General features: G+C 41.6%; 1 protein-coding gene across 2 annotated transcripts in view; it reads left to right on the forward strand.

Moving 5' to 3' along the window:
- Nucleotides 1–6,014: 6,014 nt before the first annotated feature.
- The window catches only part of TRIM24 (tripartite motif containing 24), a 106,732-nt gene continuing 99,059 nt past the window's right edge, over nucleotides 6,015–13,687 (forward strand). For both annotated transcript variants that reach the window (XM_027842315.1, XM_027842316.1), the window contains exon 1: nucleotides 6,015–6,408. In XM_027842315.1, coding sequence (XP_027698116.1) covers nucleotides 6,015–6,408 — 394 coding nt within the window. The remainder of the gene's footprint in view (nucleotides 6,409–13,687) is intronic.

Here is a 13,687-nt window from a genome sequence, read left to right on the forward strand (position 1 = left end):
TGAAACAAGGGGTCAATTCCTCTTGTCCCAACCTGCCATTATGTGGTCTTAGACAGCCACCAAGTTTGAAAGGCCTGGGCCTTTTTTGCCCCAAGTCCAGGAAGCTATGTCAAGGAAGCTGGAGCCAATCGGGTCTCATAAAAGGAGGACGCCAAGAAAGTCAGGGAAGTAAATGGACGTTGAGTCAAGAAAACATGGAGTCCTATCACAGAGGTTATTATGGAGTCCAAAATTGTCCAACCTACGATCAAAGGATCTAGGAGAGACCTTTAAGCCCATGGTACTTTATTAAAGGGTCCATGTCCCCCTCTAACGTAGTAGACCTCAAATCTTTCTCACAATCTGAGATGACCCCTTCCTATAGTGCGTAGTATCCAGACAATACAGATGAAGCAAATTAAAAATACAGAATCTCATTGGTGACCGTCCAGGAAGATCTGCACAAAATACAGAATCCCATTAGTTGACAAATGGGCCAGACCTATCTTGACCTTTCATGAGGTCCTACCAAACCGACGAACAGACCCATAGGTTGCGCTGATAAACAGATGTCAAAACATCTACATGGGTCCATAGCCTGGTAGAAAGGCACGAAGCAGGCTGGGAATCAGGATCATTCATTGGCCAAGCGCTCATGGTCATGTCCCCATGTTGGACAATAGAGAAATGATGAAGGATGGAGGGACAACAAAAAAAACTGAGGGACTTTCCATGTAATTGAGTAATTGCCATGCTAGCCTTGGTCACCATAACAAGGCAAAAACAAGGGTAGAGGTGCTCTAGTTAACTTCATATGGTTAAGCAAATGAATTTACAATCTGCAGTTCATAGCTCTGGGGCCTAATATATAGAACTTATAAATACTACCCTTATGGAATCATATCAAACTGGTTAATACTAATTGGAATAAAATAGGGGTCCAATTAATCATCTATTTATCATCTATCACATTATAGGAGCCCAAACTAGGACAGTGGTCATAAGAGTGGAGCAAAGGGGATGGATATAGATATGAGCAATTTTGTGGGATGAGAATTAATAACACTTACGTATAAGTTAGGTGACAGAGCATGAAAGGGTGAGGAAAAGAGAAGAGTAAAAGATGAATTACTGTCTAAAACTACAGGAAAAGAAGGTCAAGAAAGGTAAGAGACTGAGAAAAGGCTATTAAATTTAGGTCTTGGTTAGACAGGAGAGAGCAATTTCAGTTTGCATGTGGTTGAGAAGTGAGTATAAGAGGTAAGGAAGCTGAGGACACCAGTATTAACTTGCATAGGTGGCTTTTTCTTAGAGTTTGGCTTGTGTAGGGAAAAAATAGGAACCACAATAATTTTGCAACATCTCTGATAGACTAACAATGTAGAAATCTCCCAGCTACCTGGAGGCCTAATAGCAGAAACTAAGGAGAATAGATATAGTAAAGTGAATGGTCTCAAACACTGTTCTAACCACTACTTGTTCTTGGAGAAGAGATCCATCAAGCCAGCTTGCCTAAAAGAACTTTAACAAATTGTAAAAGTATTTGATCTTTTCTCCTTCTCTCTGGCTCTTGGATAGGCAATGCTTTCTTATAATAAATCCTGCTATTTTCATTCCAAATACTCTCCTCAAATAATTCCCCCCTCTTTTTCTACCCCTCCCTCTCCTATGAAACGCTTTATTTATCCATCCAAAGTTGCTGAAGAATGCTACTGCTTGTGTATACTAAGAGGGCCTGAAAAGTTAGAAAAAAACAAATTTGTACCCTAGAAAGCTGAATGTGCTATTCATCAAGAGCAGTATTCCTTATTGTGCTAATAAATTGCTTTCAGTTTGGCCTCCTATCTTTGACCCACTGTCATTGGACCTTACTGGTGTGTATACATCTCTTCCAAGAGGCCTCATTCTTCTAAGTCATGAGAATTTCTCTGACACTATGAAAGGGAGAAGAGACACTGGATAACAGAATCAAGTAAAAATTGTTTTATTGTTACTTTTGTTTTTTATACACCTTTCCCCTTCTCTACAAAGTGTGCATTGTTATAGTCACTGGGTATATTGTTTTTCTTGTCTACTTACTTCACTGGTTTCTTCTGCATCAGTTGATATAAGTTTATCCATTTTGTTTTGTATTCCTGGTGTAAGGGGTCAATTGAAAAGGAATTGCTTTTGTCATGTAAGATAGTTTCTTGATGAATCAGTTAATTAGAACTAGGTGTGAACAAAATGTGGACACCTCTTTTTTTTATTAAATTAATTTATTTTGATTTTTCAACAATTACTCCATAAGCTTTTCCCTATCTCCCTCCCCAAGACTATGTGCAATCTGATATAGGCTATACATACACATTCTTATTAAACATATTTTCACATTAGTGATGTTGTAAGTAAGAATTAGAACCAACAGGAGGAACCACCAGAAAGAGGAAACAAAACACAACAGAAGAGAAAAAAAAATAGCAAATAGTATGCTTCGATCTGCATTCAAACTCCATAGTTCTTTGGATGTGGATAGCATTTTCCATCATGAGGCCTTGGGAGATGTCTTAGATCCTTGTATTGCTGAGAAGGGTTAAGTCTATCAATATTAGTACCTAACTGATTACGTTATTCCCTTCTTGAGCCAAATCTGATGAGAGTAAGGTTCAAACAATGCTCCCTTCTTTCCCTCTGCTGTAATAGGTTTTTGTGCTTTTTCCTGTAATGTAATTTACCCTTGTCTGCCTCCTCCTTTCCTTTTCTCTCAGTACCTTTTCTTAGTTAGATCAGATTAATCCACTTACTTGGATCCATTTAACCCATTTGATTAGATTTTTTTTACCATTACATCAAAGTCAATTTATACCCACCCCCTTTATGTATACCCCTTTAACATGGTGTAGTAACAATACAGTTCTCAAGAGTTACTAGTGTTATCTTCCCTTGTAGGGATGTAAACAGTTTGCCGTTATTAATAATATGTTGTTTCTCTCTTATGTTGTTTCTTTCTGTCCTGTTTACCTTTTTATGTCTCTCTTGAGTCTTGTATTTGAAGATCAAATTTTCTGTTGAGCTCTGGTCTTTTTATCAGGAAGGTTTGAAAAGTCCCCTATTTTGTTGAATATCCATCTCCTCCCCTGAAAGATAATGCTCATTTTCGCTGGGTAGTTGATCCTTGGTTGTAATCCAAGCTCCTTTGCCTTATGGAATATCATATTTGTAGACACCTCTCTTGAAGCAAAGAAAGATATTTAAGTTGGGTGAATTTGAAACTGACTTCAACTATTCCAATTGGTTGAAGAACTTGGTAATGCCCTGCAGGGCCTGTATAAAAACAGGAAGCTATTTAAAAATTCTCTAAATTTGAGTGTCTAGTGGAGGAAAAGAGAGATTTACTCCTCTGGGGCCAGGGACTAGACCAGTAATTTCACTGATATGGCTCAACACTTTCTCTACAGTTTATGCACTGGGAGATTAAATGCCTTGCCCAGGGCTACCCAGCCAAAAATGTGTCATTGGTAGGACTTGAACCTAGGTTCTCTTTAGGCCAGCTCTTTGTTCACTATGCCATGCTGGTATTCTTCAACATTGACTCTTTCTCTTAAAACAGGTCCAGATTCTATTCCCTTACCCCCACCTGTGAAAAACCTTCAGGATGCCCAGAATCGATTTCACCTTTTGGGTATTCATAATAAGCTCTTTACTGTTTCCATACTCTCCACTCCCACTCACTCTTTAACCCCATTGTCTTCACTTTACTTCTGCCCACTTAATAAAAAGCAAGCATTTTCAGGGAGGACTTGTTTTGTTTTGTTTGTATCCCCAGGGTGAGTCTGATGCAAAGTGTTGTTCAGTTGTGTATGACTCTTGATGACCCAATTTGGGGTTTTCTTGGCAAAGATACCAGAATGATTTGCCATTTCCTTGTCCAAGCTCATTTTACACATGAGGAAACAGGCAAACAGGGTTAAGTGAATTGTCCAGGTTAACACAACTAGTGTGAGGCCAGATTTGAACTCTGGAAGATGAGTCTTCTGGGCAAAGTAGGTAGTTCTTAAATGCTCATTGATTACTATTATTAGCCATAGGCTGGGAAGTACTTTCTCACAAGAGGGGCTCTGGCTCTCAAAGATTCCTAGATCTTAATTTTTACAAGCACTTAAGGAGATCATCTGGGGCATCTGGGTATATAGATGCCTGGTGATCTAGTCCCATGGCCTCTGCCTGGATTCAGATTCGGGGCTACTTCCTAGGCCTGTTCTCTAGACTGTCAGGGCGATACCTCAGTCAGATTTCCAGCAGGTGAAGAGTTTAGAGCTCTACTCCTTGAAAGATGTGGCGTTTGATATACTTGTCTTCAAGAAGTTTAAATTCGGTTGAGACTGAGAAGGACGGCTGCCTGCACCTTTTCTAAAGATCCCAGGGGCAAACCTTTTAATACAAAGGTTTTGAAAATCCTTGTGTGCGTGTGTTTTGTTTTTCCACAAGGAAAAGTTGACTAATAGATTCCCTTCTAGCCTTTTCTACTCCGTTATTCCTAAAATTCGTCCCTAGGATTTTATTGCAGGATGAAAAAAATTTTTTTTAAAGAAACTCAACATTTTTTCTTGATAAACTGTTTCAACCCATGCTAGGAATCGAGGCATTCTTAAAGTGAATCTCTCACAGCGTTAAGTGCAATCAGCATAAAAGAGGATTGACTCAATCCATTCATCTACTCACTCTCACTCACTCTCTCGCTCACCCAGCTTTGTAATGGTTTACTTCAAGTTCCACCCACAATTCTCCCCACCTTTTCCATTCATTATTCTTGTTAAAAAAAAAAACAGATTGTAAAAATCCGTGGACCTCCTGCCTTGAAAGAAAAAAAAAACCACCACCTCTGTTTTTCCCCTTAGAAAGGTCTCAATTGTCTCCTCTGATCCTTCCACTCCCGAACTCCTTCCAGACCTTTATTCCCCTTAAAGCAAAGGTTCTCAACCTGAGATTCCATGTACTTTATACACGCCTGCAATTTGAACACTGTATTTCAGTATACGCAGTTGGTTTCTTTTGCAATCCTATGCATTTTAGTTTATGCATCTAAATGCAAGCTTCTGAGGTGGCAGTCCACAGGCTTCCCCGGATTGCCAGAGGGGTCCGTGACACAAAAAGATTTCTTTGTCGTTCCTTTTAACACAGAGCCCCAGGAGGTCGTGCCCCCACTCTACCACGCAAAGGGCCAGGAGAGACTTATCTCGGGCTGTTACTTATTAATCACTGCTCCCGGTAGGGAAGGTTGGGGGGCGGAGGGCGCTCCGGCGGAGGGAGGAGCACCGCGGGAGGCGGGGGAAGGTGCTAGGTGGTTGGACGCAGGGAGGGCGCAGGCTGGGAAGAGGGAGGGCGCCACTCAGGCCGGACCAATGCAACAAACAGAACCCTCCACCCCCTCCGCGGTACGAAACCGCCACCAACAGCCCAACCGCCGCCGGAGTTCGGCGGAGGGAGGCGGGGCCTACGCCTCCCTCCGGCCCCCTCCCTCCGCCCCGCGCCCTCTCGCGGTCCTCTCTCCCGGGGCGAGCCTAGGTAGTCCCGGGCAGGCTCCGCCCCCTCGCGAGAGGCGGCGGTCATTGGGCTGCGGGGCTTTTTTTGCGGTCGTCCTAGTTGCGAGGAGAGGGCGGAGTCGGGGAGGAGGCCGCCCTCTGAGGGCGGGGGAGGCGGGAGGAGGTGGTGGTGAGCGGCCGGTCCGGGAGCGGAGCCGGAGAGAGGGAAGGGCGAGTGCCCGAGAGAAGCCGAAGCCCGGGAGGGCTCCTGGATCGCGGCGGCCCAGGGCGAGGCTTCCCGCCGCCGGCGACGAGCGGTCCCCGCTGACTCCTCTCCCTCCTTCCGGCCGGGCCACCAGGGAGGCGGCTTCCTCTGCGCCTCCCTCCCGCTCCTCCCCCCCCCAGTCCAGAGAAGGAGGAGGAGGAGAAGGAGGAGGAGGACGGGGGCGGTGGTTGGAAGGAGGAGGAGGCGGTGGCGGGCGGAGACCGCGCTCCCCCTTTTCCCTCGGCAGCGGCAGCGGCAGGGACAGGACAATGGAGGTGGCTGTGGAGAAAGCAGCCGTGGCGGCAGTGGCGGCGGCTGCGGCCGCGGCGGCGTCGGGGGCCCCGGCGGCCGCGGTCCCGAGCGGGGAGAATGAGGCCGAGAGCCGGCAGGGCCCGGACTCGGAGCGCGGCGGGGAGGCGGCCCGCCTCAACCTGTTGGACACTTGCGCCGTCTGTCACCAGAACATCCAGAGCCGGGCGCCCAAGCTGCTGCCCTGCCTGCACTCCTTCTGCCAGCGCTGCCTGCCCGCCCCCCAGCGCTACCTCATGCTGCCCGCCCCGCTCCTGGGGGCTGCCGAGACGCCCCCCCCTCCCGCCGCCGCGCCCGCCGCCGCCGCGCCCCCTGGCTCCCCGATCTCCGCCACCCCCCCCTACAGCACCCAAGGTGAGCGAGCCCCTTTCCTGCCGCGCGCGCGCGAGGCCCTGGAGAGGCCGAGCCGCGCCGCGCCGCGCGGCGCCGCTAGCTGGGGGAGGGGAGAAAAGGGGCGGGGAGGCGGGGGACGCGAGCGAGCGGACGAACGAGACACACGGCGTGTGAGTGTGTGGGTGTGTGGCGACCCTGCTGTCATGTCGCCGCAGGGGAGGAGGGAGAGGGAGGGGAGAGGGTCTGTGTGCAGGCGTGTGACATGCATGGAGGGCCCTGCGCGCCTACTGCGCTGTGTCGGCTTCTCTGCAGGCAACTTGGATGGGCACTGGAGACTTTGCGATCCCGCCGCCGACGCCGGGAGTGCATGCCCGGGACCGCCCGCTGCCCCTCCCGGGCCTCTCCGTGCGGGGACCCGGACTTGAAAAGTCTCTCTCGAGTTGCCCGCTGCATTTTTACTTCCAACTTTCCTCTGAACGCCAGCATCCTTAGAGTTCTTTCTCACCCGCTGGTTGTTCGCCCGAGGCTTTTGTCCGGGTCTCTGATTGCAGGACGTAGGAGGAAACCACCTCATTTTGCTCGTTTTTGCTTTAATGGTTGAAACGATTAAACAGCGCTAGATTTGACGTTTGTTTTCGTGGTTGGAGCTTTGAGATTTATTTCTGTGTCCTGGGTTGGATTCCTTGCAACAAAGGGACAGAATGACAGGGCTTTATTTTTCCTCCTGTAAAGGGACTTATTTTAACGGGGTTGGATGTGGGAGAGGGAGGAGAAAAAGGAACTAATCCTTGAAAAAAGTAAGTTTGGTAGGACAGGCTTTTTTTTTGAAGTATGCATGTAATGAGAACAGCTGTGAGTGTTGAAGATACACTTTCTCCGTGGTGGCGTTGGGGTTTTGTTTTTGTTTTTTGTTTTATTGTTTTTGGTTTTTTGTTTTGGTCAGTGTAGTACGAGAATCTTAACAGGTAACTTGACGTTGCTTTTGGTATCAGATCTGAAACATTTTTAAAAGTTAAAAGCAAAATGTTTTTAGATATTTGAATGTTTTATAGTTTTAGAAAGCTTTTTGCATTTATTGTGCTTTGTGTTCTGTTTGTATTTTTCTTTAAAGATTGTGAAAGCAACATTAAGGAAAATGTTTACTGCTTTTCAAAAAGAAAATAATTTTTAAATTCCCATTTTTGGAGGAGAAACTACTAATTGTGTTTAGTAGTTTCGGGGCAGTAGATAAAGCACTGGGCCTGGAGTCAAAGACCTGAGTTCAAATTCGACCTCAGACACTTAATAATTGTGATCCTGGGCAAGTCACTTAACTTATGTCTGCCTCAGTTTCCTGTTGTGAGGATTAAACCAGATAATTATAAAGGACTTAATGCTATATAAATGTTAGCTAATAATTATTCTAAACATTTGCTAGTGTCCCTCCCCTCCACTCCCCATTGTACTTTTGTGTTTTTGTTGTTCAGTCGTGTCCAACTCTTTGTGACCCCGTTTGAGGTTTTCTTGGCAAAAATACTGGAATGTTTTCCTTCTCCAGCTCATTTTACAGATGAGGGAACTGAGGGGAAACAGGGTTCAGTGACAAGTCCAGGGTCACACAGCTAGAGTCTGAAGCAGGATTTGAACCGCCACCTAGCTGCCAGATGTTATAGTGCCAAATTATAACTGAACTTGGTTTTAGGGATGAAGAAGCTTTTTAGTGGAATAAATGAACTGTGGCTTTAACACATCCATTTAGTTTATTCATTATGTTATGAACAGTATCCAGTTCACCACCCAGTAGTGATTCAGCCAGTCTACCTATTCAAGGTTTATCCTGACTACTGTAAGGGCAATTTTAATGACTAAATTTTGAGGGGGAAAAAATTATCTTTTTTTCAAATAGTGTGTTAGTCAATAAAACTGCTTTTAAAGAAAGAAATGTTTTCGTGAAACTGTTTGAATCCCTAACCAGGAGATGACCAGCCTTCCATGGTCTAACCTGTCTGAACCTAGAATTAAAATGTTCTAAAAATTGTAGTGTTGATTGGTGTCATGCAAAGAGGTCATGCATTTGGAGTCAGAGGTTCAAATATTGAGTCTACCTGTGTGTGATCTGGGATGAGTCTGTGACCCTTTACTTATCTGAAAAATGAGGGAGTTAGACTAGATGGTATCTAGGTGGATGATATCTCGCCCCCACGTAGAAACAGTACATCTTCAACATTTCCAGCTATTCTCATTACATGCATACTCAAAAAAAAAAAAAGCCACTCTCCTACCAAACTTACTTTTTTCAAGTTTTAGTTCTTTTCTCCTCCCTCTCCCACATCCAACCCCATTAAAATAAGTCCCTTTACAGGAGGAAAAATAAAACCCTGTCATTCTGTCCCTTTGTCCCTAATGAAGGGAGCAAGAACATTGCAAGGAAACCAACCTAGATAAAGTCTCCTGGTCTAAATTGGTGGGTTCTTTGGACTTCAGACAGGTAGGCCAGATACCACTTATATTGTGAATCCCAGATTGTAATTTAAATGAAATATGAACATAACTTTAAAGGTGGGTTGAGAACCTTGACCTTGTTTTTTCCTTTTCTGTACCTAGTACCCACTAATCAAACAAGTATTCAGAAGGACACACAGAGAATTTAAAGAGGTTTCAGCACGTGAAATTATTAAAGCTCTGCTTTATCATATATAATCTCATTAAGTGAAATATAACTTAGGCAAAACAGTCAACTCCTTGTGTAAGTTATGTGATTTGGGATAATTTATAATCCTAGGGAAATTTTTCTTCCTGAAGCAATTATCTTGTCTAATTTCATCTTAGCTCACTTTCCTCTTTTTGATTTGTTTTGGAAAAAGAAGCTAATTTTAATAATGTAAATTATCAGAAAGATAAATCTTGAAAAATTGCATACAATTCTAAAGCAGAGTAGAATAGACTCCTGGTTTCATGTTTCGCTATGTTGGCTTCTTTAAAAGAGGCATTGTGGTGCAGTGGGGACAAAAACATTGAATTTGGAATCAGATTATAGGATTTAGTGATCCTCTAATCCAAACCCTTCATTTTACAGTCCAGGAAACTAAGTCAGAGTGTATGATTTGCACAACATCAGACAGGTGGTAAGTGGTTGAGGTAAACAGAAGACCTAATTTTAAATCTCTGCCCTGTAACTGTGAAATTAACAGTGTCATTTTCATGTATGAAAATAGCTCCTAAATTTGGCGTTCATTGAGTCTTCTGTATTTCCCTTTAGTTAAAGTCAAATATTTACTGAGTATCATGGGAAATATAGAAATATTTAATAGTTAGGTGAGACTAACCTAAATGAAGTAGGTCATGCCTTCTTTAACCCTTGTTTTGCCCCATCTGTATATAAAATGAGAGGTTTGGGCTAGTAGTAGCTTTCAGCTCTTAACAGACTATCACTTAATAATTCTATAATCATCACTAATGAACAGTACAAGAATTTTTACAAATTTTACAAGAGTTCTTGAAAGCAGTTGGAACTAGGCCAATAAAGTTGCTAAATTGTGCGTAACCTTTGACTCAGATACAAGTACTAGGCTGCTATCCCAAAGAAACCAGAGAAAGAAGAAAAGGACCCACCCATAAAAAATATCTATAGCAGCTCTTTTTGTGGTGGCAAAGAACTGAGAACAAATAAAGGGAGTCTATTAGTTGGCAGAACAAGTTATGGTATATGAAGGTAATGCAATAATAGTGGAATGCAGTGGTTTCAAAGCAAAATGTGTGAAGGCTTTTATGAACTGATGCAAAGTGAAATGAGCAGAAGCAGAACAATTTACACTCTAACAACAAACATTTTAAAGACTAACAGCTTTGGAGGACTTAACTTTAATTGACCACATTTTAGGATCTGCAATGAAACATGCTTCTCATCTCCTGACAGAAGTGTTGTTCTGAGGGTGCCGTAAGTTGAGACGTATTTCATGGACAAAGCCAACAAGATTTGTTTGCTCAACTATACATATTTGTTTAAAAGGTTTTTTTCTTTTTTCTTGGAGGAGATGGAGAGAATTTATTTTTATTCATTTAAAATCTGAAACTAAACTAATTGACTACACAGAAAAAAAAGGTAACAGGCAAGGAAGGGATCTTTATTGCTATCATGTTAAATTTAACATACACTTTAAAAAATTGTGACAAGTTTCATATGCAGTCCTCTTTTCTGTTCTTTGAATTGAAATGTTCAAGTTTTATGTCTGTTCATAAAATAAAATTAATAGTAGAAAATTTAATTTTTTAACATTTTATTGATACTCCTTTTGTGTAACTTCCTGATGACTCCTCCCACACAACAGATTTCATAAAAAACTTAATCAGTGGCCAAGCAAAACAAATCAACACACTGACCATGTCTGAAAATGTATGCCTTATTCTACAGTTGTCACCTTAATAAAAAAAAAAATTTTTTCACTATTAGTCTTCTCAAGTCACTGTCAGTCATTGCATTGCTCAGAGTTCTGAAATTTTTCAATATTTTCCTTTTTAACTGTTAATACTATACATTGTTCTTAGTTCTGCGTATTTCATTCTGTATCAGTTTGTACAAGTCTTAGTTTTCCCTCCTGCTTCTTCCTGTTTGTCATTTCGTATCACTCAATAATTTACTATGATATACCCCAGTTTTTGTTCAGCCACACCATTCCCCAGGTGATAGGCACCTACTTTTTTACTTCATTTCTTTGCTACTATATAATGTGCGATTCTTAATATTTTATTATATATGGGGTCTTTCACCTTTAATACCAGGATTATATGCCTAGGTTTATTGCTGAGTCAAAGGCCACATGAGGTTCCTCGAACTTTAATTCCAAAGTGTTCTGCAGAAATTTTTTGCCAGTCCTCAGCTCCAACATCAGTGCATTGGTGATCCTATCTTCTCATATCCCTTCTAGCATTAGCCATTTTCATCTTTGCCAGTCTAACATGTCTGACATAAAACCTTCAAGTTTTTAATATACATTTTTCTTAATTTGGAGAATTACTTCATATGGTTGCTGATTGCTTTCATTTCTTTTAAAGACTGCCTGTTCATAACCTTTTAACCCTTTTCTATTGGTCAGTGGCTCCAAAATATTTCTTTTGCTACAAATATTTTTTCCCTTTTTACTTTATCTTCTAATTCTAGCTGCACTGATTTTCATAATGTAAAAGCATTCTATCTTTTCACTCAGAATTTATCACTTCTATTCCTGTTTAAGACTTATAGGCATTTCTAGAAGGTATTTCTTTCACTCTTAGCTGACTTTTTAATGTGACCTTTTAATTATTTAAGTTATGTGTCTATTTGGAGTTAACTGTGCTATATGGTGTAAAATATAAATCTAGTTTCTGCTAAATGTTTAACAGGTGACTCCAGCGTTTTTTAAAAAACAAGAATTCTTTGCCTTCATTAGTAGTTGATTTGCTTGAGTCTGTGATACACTTTGCTATGTTTGATCACTGCTGGACATTTTTTGCCTATTCCATTCCCTTGATCAACTTTTCCAACTTTTAAATTAATACCAAGTAGTTTGATTATACCTTTATAATATAGTTACAGGTGGTACATAGAATAAGAGTGCAGGGTCTGAAGTCAAAAAGACCTAAGTTCAAATATGACCTCAGACACTTAATAACTGTGTGACCCCCACTCACTTAACACTTGTTTACTTCAGTTTCCCCTAACTGTAAAATGGGGATAATAACAATACTTCCTGCCTAGGGTCGTTGTGAAGATAAGATGAGTTATGAAGCAGTATAATGCTTGGCATGTAGTAGGTACTATATAAATGTTAGCTATTATTATTCGCTATTAGTTTGAGATCTGGCAGTGCTAGGTCCCCTTCATTCCCTTTCTTTAAAAATTAAATTTTTGTTATATTTTTTAATCCCCTAAATTTCCCCTTGTATCCCTCTCCCCTCACCGAGAGAGTTCATCCCAAGGAATAAAGATTATTTCTTGAAAGAAATAAAGAAAAGAGAAAATCAGAAAATGTAATAAATACATGAAAATATATTAGATATTTCACACTCAGACTTCTCATTTCTGCCAAGGTGTCACATCCCCTTCATATCTCATGCATTATTTTGCTTGAGATTGTTTCGCTTTTTTTTTTAATTAATTTATTTTTAGTTTTCAACATTTACTTCCACAAGATTTTGAGTTCCAAATTTTCACCCCAACTTGCCCCTCCCCCCACCCCAAGATGGCATGCATTCTGAATACCCCTTCCCCTAGTCTGCTTTCCCTTCTATTTCTTCCCCCCTTCTCTTATCCCCTTCCCCTTCTGTTTTTCTGTAGGGCAGGATAGATTTCTGTAACCCATTTCTTATATTTCTTATTTCCCAGTTGCATGTGAAAACTTTTTTTTTTTTTTTAAATGTGTCTTTAAAACTTTTGGTTCCAAATTTTCTCCCTTCCTCCCTCCCCACTCACCCTCATTGAAAAGGCAAACAACTCAGTATAGGCTATACATGTGCAGTTATGCAGAACACTTCCATAGTAGACATGCTGTGGAAAAACTAACTCTATTTCCCTTAATCTTACCCTGACCCACCATTTATTCTATTCTTTCTTTTGACCCTGAACCTCCTCAGAAGTATTTGCTTCTGATTACCCTCTTTCCCAATCTGCCCACCTCTCTATCATCCCCCTGCTCTCTTGTCCCCTTCCCCTCCTATTTTCCTGTAGGGTAAGACAGATTTCCATACCCAATTGAGTGTGTATGTTATTCCCTCCTTAAGTCAAATCCTATGAGAATAAGATTCACTCATTCCCTCTCACCTTCCCCCCTTTCCTCTCCACTGTAAGAGCCTTTTTTGTTTTTTGTGAGATAATTTACCCCTTTCTACCTCTTCCTTTCTCCTTCTCCTAGTGTAATCCTCTCTCACCCCTTAATTTTATTCTTCAGATATGACCCCTTCATCTTCAACTCACATTGTGCCCTGTATCTATCTATCTATTATCTATCTATCTATCTATCTATCTATCTATCTATATATGCACATATAATTTTTTCCTTCCAACTACCTTAATACTGATAAGGTCTCATGAGTTACAAATATCATCTTTCCAAACACGAATGTAAAGAGTTCAACCTTAATAAGTCTCTTATGATTTCTCTTTCCTGTTTATATCTTCATGTTCCACTTGAGTCTTGTGTTGGAAAGTCAAATTTTCTTTTTGGCTCTGGTCTTTTCATCAAGAATGCTTGAAAGTCCTCTGTTTCACTGAATGACCATTTTTTCCCCTGAAGAATTATACTCAGTTTTGCTGGGTAGGTGATTCTTGGTTGTAATTCTATCTCCT

This window comes from Vombatus ursinus, unplaced genomic scaffold (assembly GCF_900497805.2).
Source record: "Vombatus ursinus unplaced genomic scaffold, bare-nosed wombat genome assembly UNPS02014870.1, whole genome shotgun sequence".
Taxonomy (NCBI): domain Eukaryota; kingdom Metazoa; phylum Chordata; class Mammalia; order Diprotodontia; family Vombatidae; genus Vombatus; species Vombatus ursinus.